Source organism: Phocoena sinus, chromosome 10 (assembly GCF_008692025.1).
Source record: "Phocoena sinus isolate mPhoSin1 chromosome 10, mPhoSin1.pri, whole genome shotgun sequence".
NCBI classification, from domain to species: Eukaryota; Metazoa; Chordata; class Mammalia; order Artiodactyla; family Phocoenidae; genus Phocoena; species Phocoena sinus.
In genome coordinates, this window is record NC_045772.1 from 79527548 (window position 1) to 79551944 (window position 24397).

At 37.5% G+C, this 24397-nt stretch overlaps 1 protein-coding gene across 3 annotated transcripts in view; it reads right to left on the minus strand.

Annotated features, from left to right (window-relative positions):
• The window catches only part of CCDC91 (coiled-coil domain containing 91), a 385980-nt gene that overhangs the window by 82269 nt on the left and 279314 nt on the right, over positions 1-24397 (minus strand). For all 3 annotated transcript variants that reach the window (XM_032645518.1, XM_032645520.1, XM_032645519.1), the window contains exons 9-11: positions 22555-22647; positions 22398-22466; positions 14438-14614 (exon numbers count right to left, since the gene is read on the minus strand). In XM_032645518.1, the coding sequence (XP_032501409.1) occupies positions 14438-14614; positions 22398-22466; positions 22555-22647 (339 nt within the window). The remainder of the gene's footprint in view (positions 1-14437; positions 14615-22397; positions 22467-22554; positions 22648-24397) is intronic.

A 24397-nucleotide genomic window follows, 5' to 3' on the forward strand; every position in this document is an offset into this window, starting at 1 on the left:
AATCTGGCCTGTTGCCTCTTCTAAGGAGTTACTATGGCCTTGAGCAAGTTACATAATCTTCCTGAGGTTTAATTTCTGCATCTGTAAAAATGGGGATGATAGTTTTTATCTCATAAGGTGGTTGTGAGGATTAAATGAGATCAAACATGTAAAATAATTTAAAAAGTATCTCATACTTAGAACTAATGATAGCCAATATTGTTATAATTACCGCCATCTCTACCACCGCCAGCACTACCACCACCAACACCACTATCTTGCTATTTTGTGCAAAGCTGAAGAAAAAGTTCCATTAAAATAGTTTAGCTAACATCCTAAAATAAACAACACATGGACAGAAGACAGATGAAGGGCATCAAAATCTTACAATGATACTCACATGAATCACACTGTCTATGGTGACATCTTATATGCCAGATACTGGTTGAGCAAAATTGAACATGCTGATGATAAACTCACTGGTGATGAGTTTATTATGAGAAAGGCAAGGCAATATGGACACCAATCTAAATTCTATTCTATTATATTGGATAGTATAGTTCACTTTATTGCAAACCACTTATTTTGAAATATAGTGAAAACCAATGTTACTCCAACTGGAGTCCAGACCACTGAGAGTTTGGAGCATTCTCTAAAGATAGAATAAAAATTTCTACATTCTTTTGTGTTTGTGTTCAGTGAACCCCTAAAATGTCAGCATTAAAATGTCAGTGCAATGTTTCCCAAACTTGGGGGTTGATGTGAATTTTCATCCTTGTCCCTCTAGAAAAAATTGTACATAGACCTAATCCAAGAATGTATGTATTGTGGTTTATTCTGTAATTGGCATACTCTTTTAGGACTGTTAACCTACCTACCTAACTTCTCACCTACCTATATATCTATTATAATATTAATTTTTTCTGATAACCCATATGGAGGTTATATCAGGTAGAAACTTAACACTAAGAATGAGGATCATTTTCTACAAGTGTGAGGAAGAAGAAATTAGTGGTTTCCTAAAGATGGAAGACTCATAAAATTTTGTGCTCTAGGATCAGTTTTTTTTTCTTTTGAATACTATTAGCAAAAGCCTTTAGTAAAAGAATGAAATAAGAACAAGCTTGACTAAACTTTAATACTGATATGCCTAGATGCCTTGACCATATTTTAGGCTTATCAGTCACAAGTAGGAAGGCTAGGGTATGTATCGGGGGAGGAGAAGAGTAGCAGACTTTATTAATAATGAAAGACTTCAGGTCTGATGGGCATGAAATTGTGGAGAGTTCATAATGGCAAATCTCTTATCCAAAAAGAATTTGGTATGTGAAAGGCATACCAAGTTCCAGCTCTCATGGGTCGAAGAATGAGAACAAAACCATGGTTTTTAAAGGGTTTCAAAGACCATGGCCACATATGGCAATTTCATTTAGACATGCTCAAGCAAGTCATTAAATTAGCACTGTCTTTTCAAAGTTGAAGCCCAAACCATGTACACTTTTCACGAAGAAATACTGCCATTCAATTTTTAAACTAATACATAATTCAAGGCACTATATTTCCATCTCATTTTTTATTTTTCTCTTTTGTGTTATGATAAATATGGGATTCCAAATTCTGCCTTATGATATGATAACAATGGGTCTCCTAATACTGGTGTACATATAATTAACACCAAGACTGCTGCTTTAGAAAACTAAAGAAACTGATCCAAATAAAAGAAAATAAACAAAAATATTTTAAAAGCATCAAAGATCTTATTAGATACTAAAAACTAGTGTTTCAAGATCTGGGAGAAGGACTTCCCTGGTGGCACAGTGGTTAAGAATCCTCCTGCCGGGGCAGGGGATACAGGTTCAAGCCGTGGTCCTGGAGGATCCCACATTCCGCAGAGCAACTAAGCCCGTGCACCACAACTACTGCACCTGTGCAACTACTGAGCCCGCATGCCACAACTACTGAAACCCGTGTGCCTAGAGCGTGTGCTCCACGCGAAGAGAAGCCACCTCAATGAAAAGCCCGTGCACCGCAACGAAGACCCAATGCAGACAAAAATAAACAAATAAATAAATTTATTTAAAAAAAAGAAAAAAGATCTGGGAGAAGACAGAGACATTAGCCCAGACAAAGTTAATTTGTCTTGAGGGCATTTGCTGATTCTAAGATTGAGCCAAAATAAACAAAATGACATGTTTGAGTAAAATAAATAAAAAAAAATTCCAGAAAACTAAAAAATATGAGCTAAAACTAAGAATGCAATATACTATATGTATATACAGATATATGTAATATATGTATAGTTTACATTTTGTACATGTAGTACATTTTCATTGTACTTCCTAAATCCCTTAGTATCCCTTCTTTTCCATTCACTTTTCTCTCTGTTATGCATATGGATAATTTCTTCTACTGTATCTGCTAATTCATAATTCTCACTCTATTTTGCTTTTAAGAATCTACCCACTGCTATATCTTTACTATATACCTATATCAAACTGGTCTTTCAGGAGGAATAAAAAGGAGACAATGGGAAGGTAACTGATCCAATACATGTTGAGGAATTTTAATATTTGTCACTACTTCCTAAAGTCCTTGCCAAAGTTTGGTAAGAATATTCACTGTGAGAGTAAGTAATAAAGGAACAACCATATAACACATGCTGAGGATTTCTGTGTTGATGACTCTATGTTATAGAAGATACACAGGAAAATTACCGTGATACCTGATGATCTCACCAAGAGACTATAGCACTGTCAATTACTTAATTACATTTGGTTGATCAGACATTCACTAGTGTGATACTTCGGCTCCTGAACACATTCTAGGAGCTATATATATAGGACCTCCAAAGTGCATAAATATGATTGAGACACTAAAGAAGCTCTCAGTTCAGTGGGACAGTCAAACAAGTAAGTACTTGAATCAGACATATGCTGTAAGAGAAATATAAACTACAAGATAGGAGGTTAGGGCCTTTCCCTCCAACAAAATGATGAGTACTCTATAACTGCAGGTAACAGTAAGAAAGGAAGTATACACCCATGTACATGAAACCTTGCTTTTACAGCAAAAAGGGTGCACTCTGAAAAATTAACAGAGCAGCTTTTCAAAAGATTCTAGTGTTATTTTCTGAAGAGAACACGTACCTAATATAAATGTATGTGATGAGGGCTTGTAAATTTTGAGAAAGGTTTCCTTTAGTTCTCTGAACTATTTATAATAGCAGATTAAAGTCCTTTTCTATTAAGTCCCACATTACTGTAGTTTCTATTGACTTATTTTTCCTGTTTCTAAGCACACCTTCCTGTTTGTTTGCATATCTCATAATTTTGTGTTGATAAAAACTGGATATTTGAAATAATGTAATGCAGGAACTCTAGAAATTAGATCTCATCCATCCCCCAGGAATAATTGTTGTGCTGCTTGTCTGTTTAGGAACTTTCATTTAGTACTAATTCTGCAGTCTGTATTCCTTGTCTTACTGTAGCCACTGAAGTCTCTGCTGGGTTAGTTCAGGGGTCAGCTAATGATTAGACAGAGATTTCATTAAATACCATGGACTGGTAAGTGTTTTAGTGTTTGCCAAGGACCTCTATGTGTTGGAGCATACCTTCAACACTGACAGTTTACAACTCTGCCTTACCCTTCAATTTCTGCTTGCACAGAATCAAAGTTAGCCAGAGGTGAGAGATTAGGACCTTCTCAGTTCTTTTCTGGGCATGTGCACAATCCTGTACATGTATGTGACCTTCAAGAATTCCAGGAATGTTTTTAAAAGTAAGAGCTTTGCAAAGTTATCGATGGTAAGCATATTTCACAGTCTTCTCTCTTAAGTTTTTTGGCCAGTCTCTTGTTTGCCCCAACTGTTATTTTTGTCCCAGGCAGCTGAGAGGCTAAACAATTGCCACTTATTGTTTTTGACAAACATCCTGGGTATAGGGCTTTTTCCACTGAGCAAACTCTGAGTCAGGTCAAATATCAATAAGCCCTGTGAATGGAGACCTTATAGGGAACTGTCAGGCCAAACAGTAACAATTCTCTGGAGACACAGTTTTTCTGGAGTGTTAAACCTATTATGCCCCCTTCAGTGTCTTCTACATGGCTGATTTTCACAGCTACCATGATTGTGGGGCTATACTAGCTTTTAAAATTACCATACTGCTGGAGAGTAGGGAATGGGAATAAGGCAAGTTAAAACTCTACAAAGTCTGCTGTTCTTACTGAGATTTAACTATTTTTCTTGAATAAATACTCCTTGGGTTGTTGACCTTTGGTTAACACCCAGAGATCTGAGAAAATTGATTTTGATGATTTTTGCTAGCATTCTCATTGCCCTTCTGAAGAAGCTAACTTGCAGAGGTCCTTAGTCTTGCCATTCCAGAAGTCCTGATTCAACTCTCCCTTTCAAAGAGTATCAATATTTTCCCAGTTTCTTTTTTTTTTTTTTTTTTTTTTTTGCGGTATGTGGGCCTCTCACTATTGTGGCCTCTCCCATTGCAGAGCACAGGCTCCGGACGCGCAGGCTCAGGAGCCATGGCTCACGGGCCCAGCCGCTCTGCGGCATGTGGGATCTTCCCGGACCGGGGCACGAACCCGTGTCCCCTGCATCGGCAGGCAGACTCTCAACCACTGCGCCACCAGGGAAGCCCTCCCAGTTTCTTTTTAATATATTAAACTTCTAGATTTAAATATTTAATCTATCTAAAATTCATTTTAGTATACAAAGTCCAGGAGGAAATGGGCAGCCAGTTGCAATTACAGTTGTCTCCTGATTAACCCAAGCTTCAACTGCATGGGTCCAGTTAAACGTGTATTTTATTTTTTCCAATAAACACATACAGTACTACATGATTCATGGCTGGCTGAATCCACAGATGCAGAACTGCAGTATGGAGGGCTGATTTTAGGACTTGAGAGTTGGTATATTTTGGTATTAACGGTGGGCCCTGGCAGCAGTCCTCCACAGATAACAAGGGATGACTGTACTTTTAATCTTTTCTCGGTTAATTAGTAAAATACTTTTGAGAATCTAATAAAAGCTATAGAGTATCTCTGCAAAAAAATCTGCACATATACACAAATTTTGCATAATTTCAGTAAATTCACAGACTGTCTAGGGCCCCCTTACATGGAACCCAGATTAAAAACCCTGATGTGCTACAGTAACTTATCTAATTTGTAACTTCATTTTTACAAATTTGTAAATTACAGGAAACGTTGTGTCTCTTTCTGTATTCTATCCTATTCCATTGGTCTGTGTGTCTATATCCATAACAGTGCCATACAGTTTTAATTACACCAAGCATCTTTCTGCCTCAAAGCCTTTGCACTTGCTATTCACCATGTGTGAAACACTTTTACCCCAGCTAGTCTCGAAGTAAACTCCTCACTTCAAGGCAGGCCTCAGCTCAAATGCGACCTCCTTAGAGTCCTTACCTGACTACCCTATTTTTATATTGGTTCCCTCACTCTCTAGCTCTTACACAGCTTCATTTTTCTTCATGACATTGATCATTACTTCACATTTTATTATACCTTTAATAGTTTCCTGTCAGTTTTCTCCACAAGAAGGTAGGGAATTTTTTTTTTTTTTAACTACTGTATCCCCAGAAATAAGTACAGTCCCTGGAATATTATAGGCAGTCTTTTCAATTATTAATGTAAAACACCAAACACTAAGTTTGAACATGGCAACTTATTTGCTTACCCTGCTGGTCTAAGTAAATAAAAGACATAAAAGATATATTAGCTCCATCTGGCTCCCAAGAAAAGTCATTTGTCAATTTTCTAGAATAGGACTATGAAGGTTTAAGGAACTAACAGTTGTTTCGTTGTAGTTCTTACTGTAACCATGTGAGAATAAAAGCAGTGAGCTGTTTAAGGAAGACTTAAAATACATTTGATAGAACAACCCCACTTTTGAAAATCTGAGCTACCTGGCAACATTGCTCTTTCTGCTATAGATCTTCTCTCTTCAACTGTCAGCTACAAGGCAATTAAATACACACACACACACACGTTTTTTTTCTCCCTCTCTCTCTCTAGCAAAATATGCAACCATTTGTAAGAAAATAAACATATGTATTATTCATGACATGAATGGATTATCTTCACAGTACTCTGAGCCTATAGAGAATGAATTTTAAAGTCTATCATTTACTATAGTGTTTCTTATGGACAAGAAGGCACCTAACAAACTCACAGAGAAGGGTACTCTTAAAGATATGTTTTTTTCTTTGGGTGATGAACATGGGCGGATTTATTCATGCTCTCTTTCCCAATTTCATGGTGACTAATAGCCCACATCTATGTGAGGTTAAAGGAGTGGTCTGTGGTCACAAAGAAGTTTTAAGTAAACTCTCGTAAATCAGGACTTAAGCAATGATCTTGACATTACTGGCATGGAATTCCAACCAACTGAACAGACAGACAATTAAACATATATGTAAGATATATTTGTTGACACTAACATAGGTTACAGAAAGAACTGGAAAATAATCACTACTCTAGTGGAAAAAAGCAAAGAAAAAAAAGATAAACTCTATTACCACATAACTATTATGCTGTTATAGACGTTACTTACAGATGTTTCATTTTCATAATAAATGGATAACTGTGTGTTCTTTAGAGTAAACCTAAGTGACATTTAAAATATATATATAACACTGATCCTGGATATTAGAAGCACTGTTTCCTAGGGCTTCATTAAGACTAGTTAATGAGTGGAAAGAAAATCTTCTGAGTTTTTTGTTCTTAGAAGTTAAAAAAAAATAAACTTAGTCATTTCAGTCACATTTACCATGTATGGTTGAATGAACAATGGAAATACATGTGATGCTCTGATCATGTAAAACAAAGACTCCTATGAATGTTACTTTTTGCTTTTTACACTTGTTGGAGGAAAAATTTATTTAGGTATCTCATACCTATATAAAGAAAAGACTAAACACAAATTAGTACTATGCAAATTCAATTATGGAAAATTAAACTAATACAATTTTTAATTGTTCAGTATAGTAATCAAAAGTTATTTTGTATGTAGGCCATATTTGTTGATATGTATATATCTTATGAGACTACAGGAGTTATTTGTGAGTTTCTATTATTACTACCAACTACAGGTATATAGAAATATAAATTAGACATAAATGAATCAAACTCTTTTCCACACATATATTATTTACTTTGATTGTATGTGCATGTGTGTGTTTGTGAAAAAGAAAAACAAGCATATTAAACAGGAAACAATGTAGTTCCAATGACTAAACATAAATTTGGATTCAACTTCTTTGAATATAGAGTAAAAAGGTAAAATTATCAGCATTAAAAAGTGAAGGAGGAGCTTCAAATGGCAGAAGAGTAAGACATGGGAGATCAGCTTCCTCCCCACAAATACATGAGAAATACATGTACATGTGGAACAACTACAGAACACCTACTGAACGCTGGCAGAAGACCTCAGACCTCCCAAAAGGCAAGAAACTCCCCACGTACCTGGGTAGGGCAAAAGAAAAAAGAAAAAACAGAGACCAAAGAATAGGGACGGGACCTGCACCAGTGGGAGGGAGCCGTTAAGGAGGAAAGGTTTCCACACACTAGGAAGCCCCTTCGTGGGCAGAGACTGCGGGTGGTGGAGGCGGGAAGCTTCGGAGCCACGGAGGAGGGCGCAGCAACAGGGGTGCGGAGGGCAAAGTGGAGAGATTCCCGCACAGAGGATCGGTGCCGACTGGCACTCACCAGCCCGAGAGGCTTGTCTGCTCACCTGCCAAGCAGGCGGGGGCTGGGAACTGAGGCTCGGGCTTCCGTCAGATCCCAGGGATAGGACTGGCGGCATGAACACAGCCTGCAGGGGGTTAGTGCGCCACAGCTAGCCGGGAGGGAGTCCGGGAAAAAGTCTGGAGCTGCCGAAGAGACAAGAGACTTTTTCTTCCCTCTTTGTTTCCTGGTGTGCGAGGAGAGGGCATTCAGAGTGCCACTTAAAGGAGCTCCAGAGACGGGCGCGAGCCATGGCTATCAGCGCGGACCCCAGAGACGGGCATGAGAGGTTGCCACCACCAAGAAGGCTGTGCGCATGCATAGGTCACTATCCACACCTCCCCTCTTGGGAGCCTGTGCAGCCCGCCACTGCCACGGCCCCGTGATCTAGGGACACCTTCCCCGGGAGAACACACAGAACCTCAGGCTGGTGCAATGTCATGCTGGCCTCTGCTGCCGCAGGCTCGCGCCGCACTCCGTGCGCCTCCCTCCCCAACAGCCTGAGTGAGCCAGAGCCCCCGTATCAGCTGCTCCTTTAACCCCGTCCTATCTGAGGGAGGAACAGACGCTCTCAGGCAACCTACATGCAGAGGCGGGTCCAAATCCAAAGCTGAACCCCAGGAGGTGTACGAACAAAGAAGAGAAAGGGAAATGTCTGCCAGCAGTATGCTTCTGTGTGTGATTTTGTCTGTACAGCTTTGCTTTTACCATTTGTCCTGGGGTTCTTTCTGTCTGTATTTTTTTTTTCTTTTTTATGGTATGGTTTTTAGCACTTGTTATCATTGGTGGATTTGTTTTTTGGTTTGGTTGCTCTCTTCTTTCTTTCTTTCGTTTTTTAAATTTATTTTTTTATTACTTTATAAAAAAATTTTTAATGCTGATTTTTAGCTTGAATAACTTTATTTTATTTGTTTTACTTCCTCTTTCTTTCTTTCTGTTTTCCCTTCCTTTTATTCTGAGCTGTGTGGATGAAAGGCTCTTGGTGCTCCACCCAGGCATCAGGCCTGTGCCTCTGAGGTGGGACAGCCAAGTTCAGGACATTGGTCCACCAGAGAACTCCCAGCTCCACGTAATATCAAATGGTGAAAATCTCCCAGAGATCTCCATCTCAACGCCAAGACCCAGCTCCACTCAACGACCAGCAAGCTACAGTGCTGGACACCTTACACCAAACAATTAGCAAGACAGGAATACAACCCCACCCATTAGCAGAAAAGCAGCCAAAAATCATAATAAGGTCACAGACAACCCAAAACACACCACCAGACATGGACCTGTCCATTAGAAAGACAATATCTAGCTTCATCCACAAGAACACAGGCACTAGCCCCTCCACCAGGAAGCCTACACAACCCACTGAACCAACCTTAACCACTGAGGACAGACACCAAAAAAACGGGAACTACAAACCTGCAGCCTGCGAGAAGGAGACCCCAAACACAGTAAGTTAAGCAAAATGAGAAGACAGAGAAACACACAGCAGATGAAGAAGCATGATAAAAACCCACCAGAAATAACAAATGGAGAGGAAATAGGCAGTCTATCTGAAAAAGAATTCAGAATAATGATAGTAAAGATGATCCAAAATCTTGGAAATAGAATGGAGAAAATACAAGAAACATTTAACAAGGACCTAGAAGAACTAAAGAGGAAACAAGCAATGATGAACAACACAATAAAAGAAATTAAAAATACTCTAGAGGGGATCAATAGCAGAATAACTGAGGCAGAAGAACGGATAAGTGACCTGGAATATAAAAGAGTGGAAATAACTACTGCAGAGCAGAATACAGAAAAAAGAATGAAAAGAACTTAGGACAGTCTCAGAGACCTCTGGGACAACATTAAACACACTACATTCGAATTATAGGGGTCCCAGAAGAAGAAGAGAAAAAGAAAGGGACTGAGAAAATATTGGAAGAGATTATAGCTGAAAACTACCCTAATATGGGAAAGGATATAGTTAATCAAGTCCAGGAAGCACAGAGAGTCCCATACAGGATAAATCCAAGGAGAAACACACCAACACATATATTAATCAAACTATCAAAAATTAAATACAAAGAAAAAATATTAAAAGCAGCAAGGGAATATGAACAAATAACACACAAAGGAATCCCCATAAGGTTAACAGCTGATCTTTCAGGAGAAACTCTGCAAGCCAGAAGGGAGTGGCAAGACATATTTAAAGTGATGAAAGAGAAGAACCTACAACCAAGATTACTCTACCCAGCAAGGTTCTCGTTCAGATTTGATGGAAAAACTAAAAGCTTTACAGACAAGCAAAAGCTAAGAGAATTCAGCACCACCAAACCAGCATTACAACAAATGCTAAAGGAACTTCTATATGCAGGAAACACAAGAGAAAGAAAAGACCTACAATAACAAACCCAAAACAATTAAGAAAATGGGAATAGGAACATACATATCAATAATTACCTTAAATGTAAATGAATTAAATACTCCAACCAAAAGACATAGACTGGCTGAATGGATACAAAAACAAGACCCGTATAGATGCTGTCTATAAGAGACCCACTTCAGACCTAGGGGCACGTACAGACTGAAAGTGAGGGGATGGAAAAAGATATTCCATGCAAATGGAAATCAAAAGAAAACTGGAGTAGCAATTCTCATATCAGACAAAATAGACATTAAAACAAAGACTATTACAAGAGACAAAGAAGGACACTATGTAATGATCAAGGGATCAATCCAAGAAGGTATAACAATTGTACATATTTATGTACCCAACATAGGAGCACCTCAATACATAAGACAAAAACTAACAGCCATAAAAGGGGAGATCAACAGTAACACAATCATAGTAGGGGACTTTAACACCCCATTTCCACCACTGAACAGATCATCCAAAATGAAAATAAATAAGGAAACACAAGCTTTAAATGATACATTAAACAAAACGGATTTAATTGATATTTATAGGACATTCCATCCAAAAAGAACAGAATACACTTTCTTCTCAAGTGTTCATGTAACATTCTCCAGCATAGATCATATCTTGGGTCACAAATCAAGCCTATGTAAATTTAAGAAAACTGAAATCGTATCAATGAAATTGTATCAAGTATCTTTTCTGACCACAAAGCTATGAGACTAGATATCAATTACAAGAAAAAATCTGTAAAAAATACAAATACATGGAGGCTAAACAATATACTACTAAATAACCAGGAGATAACTGAAGAAATCAAAGAGGAAATTAAAAAACACCTAGAAACAAAAAACAATGAAAACAGGATGACCCAAAACCTATGGGATGCAGCAAAAGCAGTTCTAAAGGGAAGTTTAGAGCAATACAATCCTACCCGAAGAAACAAGAAACATCTCAAATAAACAACCTATCCTTACACCTAAAGCAATTAGAGAAAGAAGAACAAAAAAACCCCTAATTTAGCAGAAGGAAAGAAATCATAAAGATCAGATGAGAAATAAATGCAAAAGAAATGAAGGAAATGACAGCAAAGATCAATAAAATTAAAAGCAGGTTTTTTGAGCAGATAAACAAAATTGGTAAACCATTAACCAGACTCATAAAGGAAAAAAGGGAGAATACTCAAATCAATAGAATTAGAAATGAAAAAGGAGAAGTAACAACTGACACTGCAGAAATACAAAGGATCATGAGAGATTACTACAAGCAACTCTATGCCAATGATGCCAATGAAAAGGACAACCTGGAAGAAATGGAAAATTCTTTGAAATGCACAACCTTCCGAGAATGAACCAGGAAAAAATAGAAAATATGAACAGACCAATCACAGGCACTGAAATTGAATCTGTGATTAAAAATCTTCCAACAAACAAAAGCCCAGGACCAGATGGCTTCACAGGTGAATTCTACCAAACATTTAGAGAAGAGCTAACATCTATCCTTCTCCAACTCTTCCAAAATACAGCAGAGGGAGGAACACTCCCAAACTCATTCTATGAGGCCACCATCACCCTCATACCAAAACCAGATAAAGATGTCACAAAGAAAGAAAACTACAGGCAAATATCACTGATGAACATAGATGCAAAAATCCTCAACAAAATACTAGCAAACAGAATCCAACAGCACATTAAAAGGATCATACACCATGATCAAGTGGGGTTTATCCCAGGAATGCAAGGATTCTTCAATATATGCAAATCAATCAATGTGATACACTATATTAACAAATTGAAGGAGACAAACCATATGATCATCAATCGATGCAGAGAAAGCTTTTGACAAAATTCAACACCCATTTATGATAAAAACCCTGCACAAAGCAGGAATAGAGGGAACTTTCCTCAAGAAAATAAAGGCCATATATGACAAACCCACAGCCAACATCATCCTCAATGGTGAAAAACTGATACCATTTCCACTAAGATCAGGAACAAGACTAGGTTGCCCACTCTCACCACTCTTATTCAACATAGTTTGGGAAGTTTTAGCCACAGCAATCGGAGAAGAGAAAGAAATGAAAGGAATCCAAATCGGAAAAGAAGAAGTAAAGCTGTCACTGTTTGCAGATGACATGATACTATACATAGAGAATCCTAAAGATGCTACCAGAAAACTACTAGAGCTCATCAATTAATTTGGTAAAGTAGCAGGACACAAAATTAATGCAAAGAAATCTCTTGCATTACTATACACTAATGATGAAAAATCTGAAAATGAAATGAAGAAAACACTCCCATTTACCTTTGCAACAAAAAGAATAAAATATCTAGGAATAAACCTACCTAAGGAGACAAAAGACCTGTATGCAGAAAATTATAAGACACTGATGAAAGAAATTAAAGATGATACAAATAGATGGAGAGATATAGCATGTTCTTGGATTGGAAGAATCAACATTGTGAAAATGAGTCTAGTATCCAAAACAATCTACAGATTGAATGCAATCCCTATCAAACTACCACTGGCATTTTTCACTGGAACAAAAAATTTCACAATTTGTATGGAAACACAAAACACCCCAAGTAGCCAAAGCAATCTTGAGAAAGAAAAATGGAGCTGGAGTAATCAGTCTCCCTGACTTCAGACTATAGTACTAAGCTACAGTACTCAACACAGTATGGTACTGGCACAAAAACAGATATATAGATCAATGGAACAGGATAGAAAGCCCAGAGATAAACCCATGCACTATGGTCACCTTATCTTTGATAAAGGAGGCAGGAATATACAGTAGAGAATAGACAGCCTCTTCAATAAGTGGTGGTGGGAAAACTGGACAGCTATATGTAAAAGAATGATATTTGGACCTCCATAACATCATACATTAAAAAAAACCCTCCAAATGGATTAAAGACCTAAATGTAAGGCTAGACACTATCAAACTTTTAGAGGAAAACATAGGCAGAACACTCTATGACATAAATCACAGCAAGATCCTTTTTGACCCACCTGTAAGAGAAATGGAAATAAAAACAAAAATAACCAAATGGGACCTAATGAAACTTAAAAGCTTTGGCACAGTAAAGGAAAACATAAACAAGAGAAAAGACAACGGTCAGAGCAGAAGAAAATATTTGCAAATGAAGCAACTGACAAAGGATTAATCTCCAAAATTTATAAGTAGCTCATGCAGCTCAATATCAAAAAAACAAACAACCCAATCCAAAAATGGGCAGAAGAGCTACATAGACATTTCTCCAAAGAAGATATACAGATTGCCAACAAACACATGGAAGAATGCTCAACATCATTAATCATTAGAGAAATGCAAATCAAAACTACAATGAGATATCATCTCACACCAGTCAGAATGGCCATCATCAAAAAATCTACAAACAATAAATGCTGGAGAGGATGTGTAAAAAAATGGAACCCTCTTGCACTGTTGGTGGGAATGTAAATTGATATAGCCACTATGGAGAACGGTATGGAGGCTTCTTAAAAAACTAAAAATAGAACTACCTTACAACCCAGCAATCCCACTACTGGGCATATACCCTGAGAAAACCATAATTCAAAAAGAGTCATGTACCAAAGTGTTAATTGCAGCTCTATTTACAATCTCCAGGACATGGTCAGCCATATAAAGAAATGAAATTGAATTATTTGTAGTGAGGTGGATGGACCTGGAGTCTGTCATACAGAATGAAGTAAGTCAGGAAGAGAAAAACAAATACTGTATGCTAATACATATATATGGAATCAAAAAAAAAATGGGGCCAGACAGCAATAAAGACGCAGACCTACTAGAGAATGGAGTTGAGGACATGGGTAGGGGTAAGGGTAAGCTGGGACAAAGTGAGAGAGTGGCATGGACATATATATACTACCAAATGTGAAATACATAGCTAGTGGGAAGCAGACCCATAGCACAGGGAGATCAGCTCAGTGCTCTGTGACCACCTAGAGGGGTGGGATAGGGAGGGTGGGAAGGAGGGAGATGCAAGAGGGAAGAGATATGGGGGCATATGTATATGTATAGCTGATTCACTTTGTTATAAAGCAGAAAGTAACACAGCATTGTAAAGCAATTATACTCCAATAAAGATGTTAAAAAAAGAGAAACTAAAAGAAAAAAAATGTGAAAAGTAGAGATATTTTAAAAATTATTCAGTTAAAGTATTATACTCAAAAGTAAAATAATTATGCCCAGTAAGATTAAGTATGATAAAGTAATAGTAAAGCTACTTTATTTTGCAAAAATAAGAAAAATGAAAATATTTATAAAGAACTAATTTTACTAACCTGACTAATTTTTCTTTGCTCTTGTATAGCTCTTTGAATTGCCTGAGATACTTTCTCTTGATCTTTTGCATGCTCAGTCTTCCATAACTCCCTTTCTTCTGCATGGGCTTTTTCCAAATTTTTTCTTTCTTCTTCTACAGCTTTTAAAACTGCATCCTTCATCACTTCTTTCTCAAGCTTCAAAACAAATAATGACGAAAACAAAAATATTTGAATGAGTGACCACAATAGTTCCTTGAATAAGACAGACTTGAGTTAACCTAAAAAACTCAAAATTTTGATGCTATAGGGTTTATTTCTGACATTGTTTTTTTTTTACTCATATGTAATAACTGCTGTAAAATAAAATTAATTATTTGTTTTTACACAAATAACCAACTTATTTCCATGGCATTTCTAAACTTCAAAGAAACCAAGTCTTGGCCTAAAGTAGCAGTGTTCAAACTATTTTGTCTTAGGATCTCGTTATACTCTTAAAAATTATAGAGGACTTCTAAGAGCTTTTGTTTACATGGGTTATACATATTAAGATTTACCATATTAGATATTCAAACCAAGAGAAAATACTTATTTATTAATTCATTTATAATTAATAACAGTAAGTGCATTATATATTTATACTGTATTTTATGAAAAATAACTACATTTTCCAAAATTAAAAAGTGAGAAGAATGTTTATAAACCTCTTTACTATCTGACTTAATAGAAGAGAGCCTAGATTCTTATACCTGCCTTCTGTTTTAAATCTGTAATGATATTTTTAGTTGAAGTATATAAGAAAAACCCAGCCTCACAAATATATGTAGAAGAAAAGCGAGAATTATTTAGTTAGCCAGTTGAGATTACTGTAGATATTCTTTCTGATTCCATACCAAAACTCAACAAGGGGTAGTTCTTAAAGGCAAGTTGCAATAAGAAAAATAAAATCATGTCAATGAACTTTTTGTACTCTGTTACATTACAATCTTTTCTTGCATTTTGAATGAATCCTTTACATATTTTTTAAACATTTTTTATTTGGCAAACATTGATTCAATGACTTATGCATCTCCTCCAGATGATGACACATTTCACTATATTATAACCAAAAAAGCCACATTTTTGTTAATAACACCATCAATCTCATAAGAAGAGTCTTTATTAAAAAGTAGAAATAAATTTTCTAAAATTCTAATTTTTTTTTAAAGCTCGAATTTTATCATTGGCAACAAGAACTGTCAGTTTTTGTCCTTAAGGTGCTGGGCTCACTCTGCTTATTTTGGACAAAATGTCTGCCAAATACTAAAGTCTGTATAACCCTACTAATTCAGTAAAATGGCGTTCCATGGAAAAAGAGCCTATTTCAGTTGCAACTCAAACAGCTGCACAAGAATTTTCCTCAAGAAACCATCGTACATAGTAAAGTCCATCGACCTCCCACCACTTTTTTCTTGCTTCCCGTTCACAACTAAATTTGACAAAAGTCATTAAAGCTGACAGTCACCATTTTTTGAACTCCTATTTTATTGCACAATTCTCCTCCTAAATTACTCTCTTACTATGTTCACCAATGCCTTCCATGTTGTTTAAACCAAACGATATTTTTTGTTTTAATCCTTACATTCATGGCCTCAAAGCAACATTCTATATAGTTATTTCTGATTTTGTGAAGCCCTCTCTTTTCTTGGTTTTCATGAGAGCCTGCTGCTTATATTTCTCCTATGCATTTTGCTGAGTCTTTTCAATTCTTTGTAACTTCGTCCTTCCTCTGGATTTTAAATTTTGGAGTTCTTTCAGGGCTAAGAACTTGGACCACTTGTTACTCTACTTGTTACTCCTTTGAGGTAATTATACATGACAATAATTTCCATGGCTACTATTACCATCTCTCTGCTGGAAAACAAAAAAAACCATTATACTAACCCATATTAATATCTTCAGGAGATTCCTATCTACCGAGCTGTAAATGTCATGTAGATTTAGCTGCCTACTTGACTTTATCATCTAGATACATCACAGGCAGCTCAAACTCTATATCAAGGAAATAGTATTACTTTCTATGTTGCTGCTGAATGAATATTCTGGCAGTTCACAAACTGGCCACTTCATCCACACCAAACATGTTGATTCTATCTCCTAACTACTTCTAGAATTTGCCTATTTCATTCCTTTCCAAGCTACTACTACTATTCTATTTCTGTCTTATGCAAACTTCAGATGCACTCTGTTAATTCTTTCCCTGCCTTTGGCCTTTCTTGCTCCAACTTCCCCAAAATTAATGTCAGTTACCATTATGACCCACCTATACTCAGAAATTTCAATGTGTCTCTACTTACCTATGGAATAAAATTCAATCTCACTATTCAGAATGTTAGCCATCCTTCAAGGCTCAGTTCAAAAGAAATTTATTGTCAAAAACTCCTATGGGGGACTTCCCTGGTGGTCCAGTGGCTAGGGCTCTGTGCTCCCAATGCAGGGGGCCCGGGTTTGATTCCTGGTAGAGGAACTAGATCCCACATGCCACAACTAACTAAGACCCAGCGCAACCAAATAAATAAATAAAAAAACAAAATGAAACAATAAAAAACCTCCTATGAATGCCATGGAAATACTCTCTATATACTCATAATAATTTAATGCATTCCTTCTTACCTTATTAGTACATAAACAATGTTTATTTACCTGATTGTGAATTCTTTAAGAAAGACAAAATCATAGTCATTCTTGAACTTCCACCTCAGCACAGTGATCTGTACCTATGAGACTTTCAACGTTTGTTTACTAAATTTAAATCTAAATCCCAAACTCAACACTCAGTGCCATATTTGTGTTAAAAAATTAATAAACAGAAAGCTCAATTAAATAGTGTCAGGGGACCATAAGGCAGAGCTCTCACCTTATAAGTGCTTCGACAATGGCAGAGTCCAACAGGAAGAAGACAGACTCCTCTACTTCCCTGGCAAGAACTCAGCCAATGAAATGCCCCGGACTCTGTTTACCACAGCCCTCCCAACTTTCTTTTCCCCTTGATAAAGCATTCTCCCTTGTTGTATGGGGACTTGCACGTGGCTCACCATGGTTGCAGACCCCAAACTGCAATTCTCTGCTGTTCCTGAATAAACTCATTATTGCTGGAGAAATATCTGGCAGTCTATTTATTTTAGGTCAACACTTTGGTGGCCCATATGGGGACCAGAGAAGACCTCCGAAGGCTCTGGGGCTATTGAACAGATGTGGTACCCACAACTGAGCCCACTGTTACTCACTGCTTTCTTGCTGACCTTGGAGTTTGAAGGTACGTCTTTCTCCTAGACCCAAGTTCATGCCCTCTTTGTGTTTGAAGCTCTCCAGGTTTTATTCAGAATCTATTTTAAGGTTTCATCTTTCTGGCTAAGGCCTTGTTCTGCAGGCATTTGGAACTTTGGTCTGATTTTGAGATAAGATTGTTTCAACCGAAGCTGGCTGGAAATGCCTTCAGCCCATTCCTTTGGTAATAGGGACTTCTTCACTGAAAAGTGTATTGGTTTTTCAGCCTTCGGCCTCTTCCTTTGGAAGGGACTATTCTCTGGAAATTGCCTGTAAAAGCCTTTGGCCTGGCTCCTTTAGCACCAAGCTGTCTCCTTAGAACTGGCTGGTATTAGTTTGCAAGCTTTTTGAGCTGTAAGTTATTTAAGCTGTTTGAAAATTGTTCTTTTATTCTAGAGAAAAACCTCTGAGAAATGGGATCCCAGTTAACTAAGTATTTTGAGGGTGCTACCCCTACAGGGACTCCAGCCAAACTGGTATTTAAAAACCATAGTTCCTACCCCTTCATGCTCACTTCTGACTAAAAGGACCGACCTGACCAAAGGCAAGTTAAAGTATAAGTGGCTGCGCTTCCCTGGTGGCGCAGTGGTTGAGAGTCCGCCTGCCGATGCAGGGGACGCGGGTTCGTGCCCAGTCCGGGAAAATCCCACATGCCGCGGAGCGGCTGGGCCCATGAGCCATGGCCGCTGAGCCTGCGTGTCCGGAGCCTGTGCTCCGCAACGGGAGAGGCCACAGCAGTGAGAGGCCCGCGTACCGGAAAAAAAAAAAAAAAAAATCAGTGGCCATTATGGGAAACTTTTGGAATCCCCAAACTTAATTTCCTTAAAACTGAATTAGATCACAATAGCTCAAAAATTTCCAGAACTAAGTGGTATGCCTATTTCGATTGGTATCTTAAGGCTTCCCAATATTATCAGAAGCTTAAAACTCTCTCTCTGCAAAATAAGATTTCAAGATTAACTGAGGCAAACCAGCAATTAAGGAAAGATGAAATGGCTCCCCAAAGCCTCAGGTTCTTCTTCCTTGGCTTCCTCTGGTACCATCTCGTCTCTCATCCTTGCATCCTCATGGCCAGACTGTGCCTCTGGCGCCATCTTCCTCCCACCCTTCTATGCCGCTGATGCCTCCTCTATACCCCATACTAATTATCCTGTCAAACTTCTCCTTTTCTCTAAAACTCTTCCCACCCCCTTTCCCTCTGAACTTTTCAGAAATTTTCCCTATAAAATTAAGCCTTCTGAGGATCCAGAAGTTCAACTCTGAATTTCCTATATTCTCTGGATTAAAGCTGAACTGCAAGCCATAGTCAAGTATTTTCCCAAAATAAATCAAAGATCCTCAGATTTGCTGAGGAATTTAATATAGTCATTCAAACTTACCAACCTTGTTTCTATGACTCATATCAGCTGGTTCATATACTTGTTGGTTAAGGCCAGGCCCAGCATAGGATGAAAACTGCTAATTGGGAAAATCCTGAAAGGTCTAACTTACATGGTTAGGTTCAGGCAATCGCTAGGTGGCTTCATCGAGCAATTCCTAGGGCTTTACCAAAGCCTGTTGATTGGAACAGAATCCAACCTTGCACACAAACATTGGATGAACCTGTTCATGACTACTACATGACTTCAGACTGCTTCTAAAGAAAATTCTGGTCTTCCCTCAGATGTTGATTCCACCCAGGCAGCTTTTAACTCTGTGTTATTAATGGGCTGGACTGGGACATTTTCCCTTCTAGTAAAAAGGACTAGGATGAAATGGAAAACTATCTCTAGTTCAGACTTAATTAATCTAGCAAACCAGCTCTCTCACACTCCACATGAGTCACCTAAAAGGAAGAACACCATATTTCTTAATCTTCAAATCAAGCAAATGAAGATTCCTGAATGAAATCAAAACTTTCCCAGTTTCTGCTATTATTGCAAAAAGCCAGGACACTGGGAAAGATTATTACAAATTTAAGTGTTTGAGTGCTTTCAGTCCTCTAATCAGCCTTTCCAATGTCCTTTCAATTCTCAATAACGGGGCTTTGAGGAATTATAGGGGCTCTTCCCAGTTCTCCCTCTTAATCGGCGTGGAGAAATATTTCTCCTGATTGAGGATGAATCTCTTTCTGTTCTGACACCAAAGGCACAATCTCGGTGTTCAACCCCACTACTATAAAGCAGCCCATGCCGTGGTTCAAACAGTGGGGATCGCTAATGAACTTCACGTTTTAGTCATGGTCTGTAGATTTTATAGTGGACTGAAAGAAGCCTTCCCTTGCAGACCGGTTACTCCCTCTTCTGGGGCTAAAGTACTTTTGGAAAAGATTGTCCCTACTTGAGGAGCTCCTCTCAAACATCATAGTGATTTAGAAATCCATTTTACTGGCTAGGTGCTTCAACAAGTTTGCGCTGTTTGGCCAGTTTTACAACATTTTCACTATGCTTACCACCTTCAATCCTCTGGTTTAGTTAAATGCACTAACAGCATTATTAAGATTCACTTAGAAAAATTTGTAGAGGCCCTCCAAATACCTTGGCCAAAAGCATTGCTGTTGGCCCTCGAAATCCCAGATCCACTCCTTTTGGAACTCGTAAACTCTCACCCTTTGAGATAGTCACAGGACACCCAATGCACTTGGCTCCTGCCTCTTTTGACCCACAACTGATAAAAGGAGAGATACTCCAATATTGCAAAGGCCTAGTTGTTTCCATTAAAAATAACCATGCCCTGGTAGAGCAATCTTTTCACAGTGCGCCCTTGGGAGATGATGACCTTAAGCATCACATCTTGCAACCTAGAGATTTTGTCTACTGGAAAAGACACTTCCAAAAGAATGCTCTTCAACCTCACTGGAGAGGCCCCTATCAGGCACTCATAACCAACCCTTGTGCCACCAAACAACAAGGAATAGACTCTTGGATTCAAATGACACACCTAAAGAAAGCACCTAACCCTGACTGGACCTGTACATCATCTGGTGACCTGAAAGTAAAGATTTCCCAGAAATGAAGCAGATGACATCTGATGAGACAGCTTTCCCAAGATACCCAGGCCAGGCCTCTTAGAAGTTTGTCACCAAACCTTTGATGATGACATAACACTTCAGATGATCTCCAATGTCTATAATCTTGATAAGATATGGACTTCAGAAAACTGCCTAAGAGGTCTCCCTCCTACCCCTCCTCGTTACTTGAATGTGACTGCAACAGTTTTCCAATCTGCACTTTCGCTCTGACATGAGACACCACACCCAGAAATTGAGGGACAAAAAGAGCTAAAATTAGAAACCTTGATTCTTGATCAGTGGTGCTTTCAGAAAAAGGTCTTGATCAAAGGGGAAAATGTAAAAAATTCATAAACAGAAATCTCAATTAAATAGTGTCAGGAGATCTATTTAAGGGGGAACTCTCATGCCCTGCAACTATAGTAGAGACCAACAGGAAGAAGACAGACTCCTCTTCTTTCCTGGCAGCGACTCAGCCAATGAAAAGCCATGGACTCTGTATTTCCTGTAGCCCTCACAACTTCCTTTCCTCTCTATAAAAGTGTTCTCCTTGGGGCTTCCCTGGTGGCGCAGAGGTTGAGAGTCCGCCTGCCGATGCAGGGGACATGGGTTCGTGCCCTGGTCCAGGAAGATCCCACATGCCGTGGAGCGGCTAGGCCCGTGAGCCATGGCCGCTGAGCCTGCGTGTCCGGAGCCTGTGCTCCGCAACGGGAGAGGCCACAACAGTGAGAGGCCCACGTACCACAAAAAAAAAAAAAAAAAAAAAAAAGTGTTCTCCTTGTCATGTGGGAACTTGTACATGGCTCGCCATGGCTGCAGACCCCAAATTAAAATTCTCTCCTAATCCTGAATAAACCCATTTTTGCTGGACAAATATCTGACAGTATATTTCAGGTCAACATATGTATATATTAGTATACATATATTTAACATCTATGAATATACTACCCAGATGATCTATTTCAAAGTTGACTTTAAAAACCACATACCTTGATACATATATACATATATACATACACACACACACACACACACACACACACACTCATTACTTGTATGATATCTATCAAATACCAAGTGGATATTAGTGTTCCTATGTAGATATATTATTTGAAACAAGTGATTAATAATCTAAATGTAAAGCATTTCAATATCATCATTATCTTGTGTAATGTAAATTTAACAAGAATATGAACAGTAGAAGAAGAAAAGAAAATTTTGATTTTTCTGGAATGAAATATTTTTAAAAGATTGACTAGGTGGCGCAGTGGTTGGGAGTCCGCCTGCCGATGCAGGGGACAAGGGTTCGTGCCCCGGTCCGGGAAGACCCCACATGCCGTGGAGCGGCTGGGCCCGTGAGCCACATGCCTGCGCATCCGGAGCCTGTGCTCCGCAACGGGAGAGGCCACAACAGTGAGAGGCCTGCATACCGCAAAAAAAAAAAAAAAAAAGTGTAGATTGACTAACCATTAATAAACTCAGTTTGTTAATTCCACTTATTTACAAAGAAACTGATTGTTACTGATGGGTCTCTACCAGGCAAATAATTAGACATAAAGATGACAAAAACAATTCTTATATGAGACCAACAACATTCATTTTAGGCTTTGAGGTGGGGGTAAACATAACAAAAGTAGAACTATAATTGAAATTAAGCTACAGAATAAACTTTTCAGAGAGAAATACCTTTGCAGCAGATACTAATGCTTCTTTGTTTCTTTGCCTTTCTTCCTCCAAACATTTTTCCAATATTTCCTGTAAATGATAAGACAGCTAGACATTAAAGTATTATTTGAGGTAACAGAACATTCTTTCCACAGTCCAAGCAAACTTAAAGTACTACCTTCTGTTCTTGAGATTGCTGAGTCAAAGCTTCCTTTATTTTTTCTTTTAACAGTTCCTTCTCTGTGGCAAGCATTTCAAGGAGCCTCTGATGCTACAAGGAAAGATAACTGCATTATGATTATGGCTCTGAGACTGATAATCTATCAACACGGAGAACAGCTGGTAGAATTCATTTGAAGTAGTTACTAGAGGAAAGAAGAAAGTTTGCTAAAATGAAGGCTTAGGAGCCAAAAAACCTGAATTCACCTTTCTTCCATCAGTCAAGATATACTTTTTTCGCCCCCAAACTCAATAAAATACATGACATGAGATCTAATTTAAAAACATTCCAAATATGAAGTGAATCAGAAAGTGATAAAATGTCCTTTCCTAAAATTAAATTTGGAAAATTTACTCATTAAAATTATTATTAGCTTGCAGTAAGAGAGCAATCAGATTATAACTGATGTTTGCCTGATGAATAATTATCTTAACAGATTGTGTTTCTAGTAAAGCACTGTTACAGAAATTGATAGATGACTGTTCTCATCTCAAGATTTTACCATAGATTCAAAAAAATAAATCTATGAAAACGGTCAAAGGAATATTATGTGATAGCTAATGTTAAAGAATATAAAGTTCATGTATTTATTTTTATTCCAATGTGCTAATGAAAAAGCACACAGAGCCATCAGCTAATTATCATAGACAATTGGAGTTTGAATGAAGTTTTCTTAAGAAAGTTCAACATTTGTAGCCTCAATATCTTCAACACAGATAAGCCAGATACTTGTTCTGAACAGTGCTCTTAGGGAAAACAAAACATATATACATATACATATACATATATACATATACATATATATTCCTACTCACATAGATTTCTCATTCAGTTACTAAAGGCAAGTAAGATATTTTCTCAGATTTAGAATGCCATTTACATAGAAGCCTCCTTTAAATATAAACCAACTCTGACACCCAATATTTTAAAACAGATCTATGTCATTCCAAGTTGTTCTGATTTAAAACATTTTTTAGGCAGGCAGTCTACATTGAGTAAGTGACCAAATAGAAAGTTAAGATAATCTATTATTCCTGTTTTTAATTTTAATGTTATTTTTTATCTTTATGTTTCAAGAAAACAAGAAAAATTACAAAAATGTGGTTTTTCTTTAAAAACAAATCCAAACTGTGATATAAATCATGACATGGTGATGGGAAATTATTGGTACCATATGAATTTGTGAAAAGCATTTGACTAATAAATCAGTAGGCTTAGCATATGATATGTAATAATAACTGAGACTTTAATGTTCTATTCTTTGAAAGTCTAGATGCGCACAGAATTTCATAGTCAGAAACAATACCTAATCCTATTTATAAAACACGCATGATAAAATGTGTTTTACCAGGCAAATAATTAGACTTCAAAATGATAAATATAATACAATTCTCATATGAGACTGAAAATATTCAATTTAAGCTTTGTGATGGGAGTAAACATAACAAAAACAGAACAAGTAAAAATTATTGGAATTAAACTGCAAATAAACTTCTCAGAGTCATCAATAATTCTGAAAATGATTTCTCCTTAAAATGAATTGTTATATTAATAAGTCAGACTAATCAATAAATAATTAACTATAAGTAGGCCATGCTTTTCCAGGGGTCCAACAAGAACTAGTCAAAGAGGATAACATTAGCTAAAAATGACAATGCAATGACAATGACAATGCAATAAAAATTCATTCCTGAGCTTCATTTCTTAATTCTGACAGTATACTATAATAGAAGACTATTTTTGAGCTTGTTTGAGCCAAAATAAACCTCACATTATCATTTGAAAGAAGCATCCTACATAA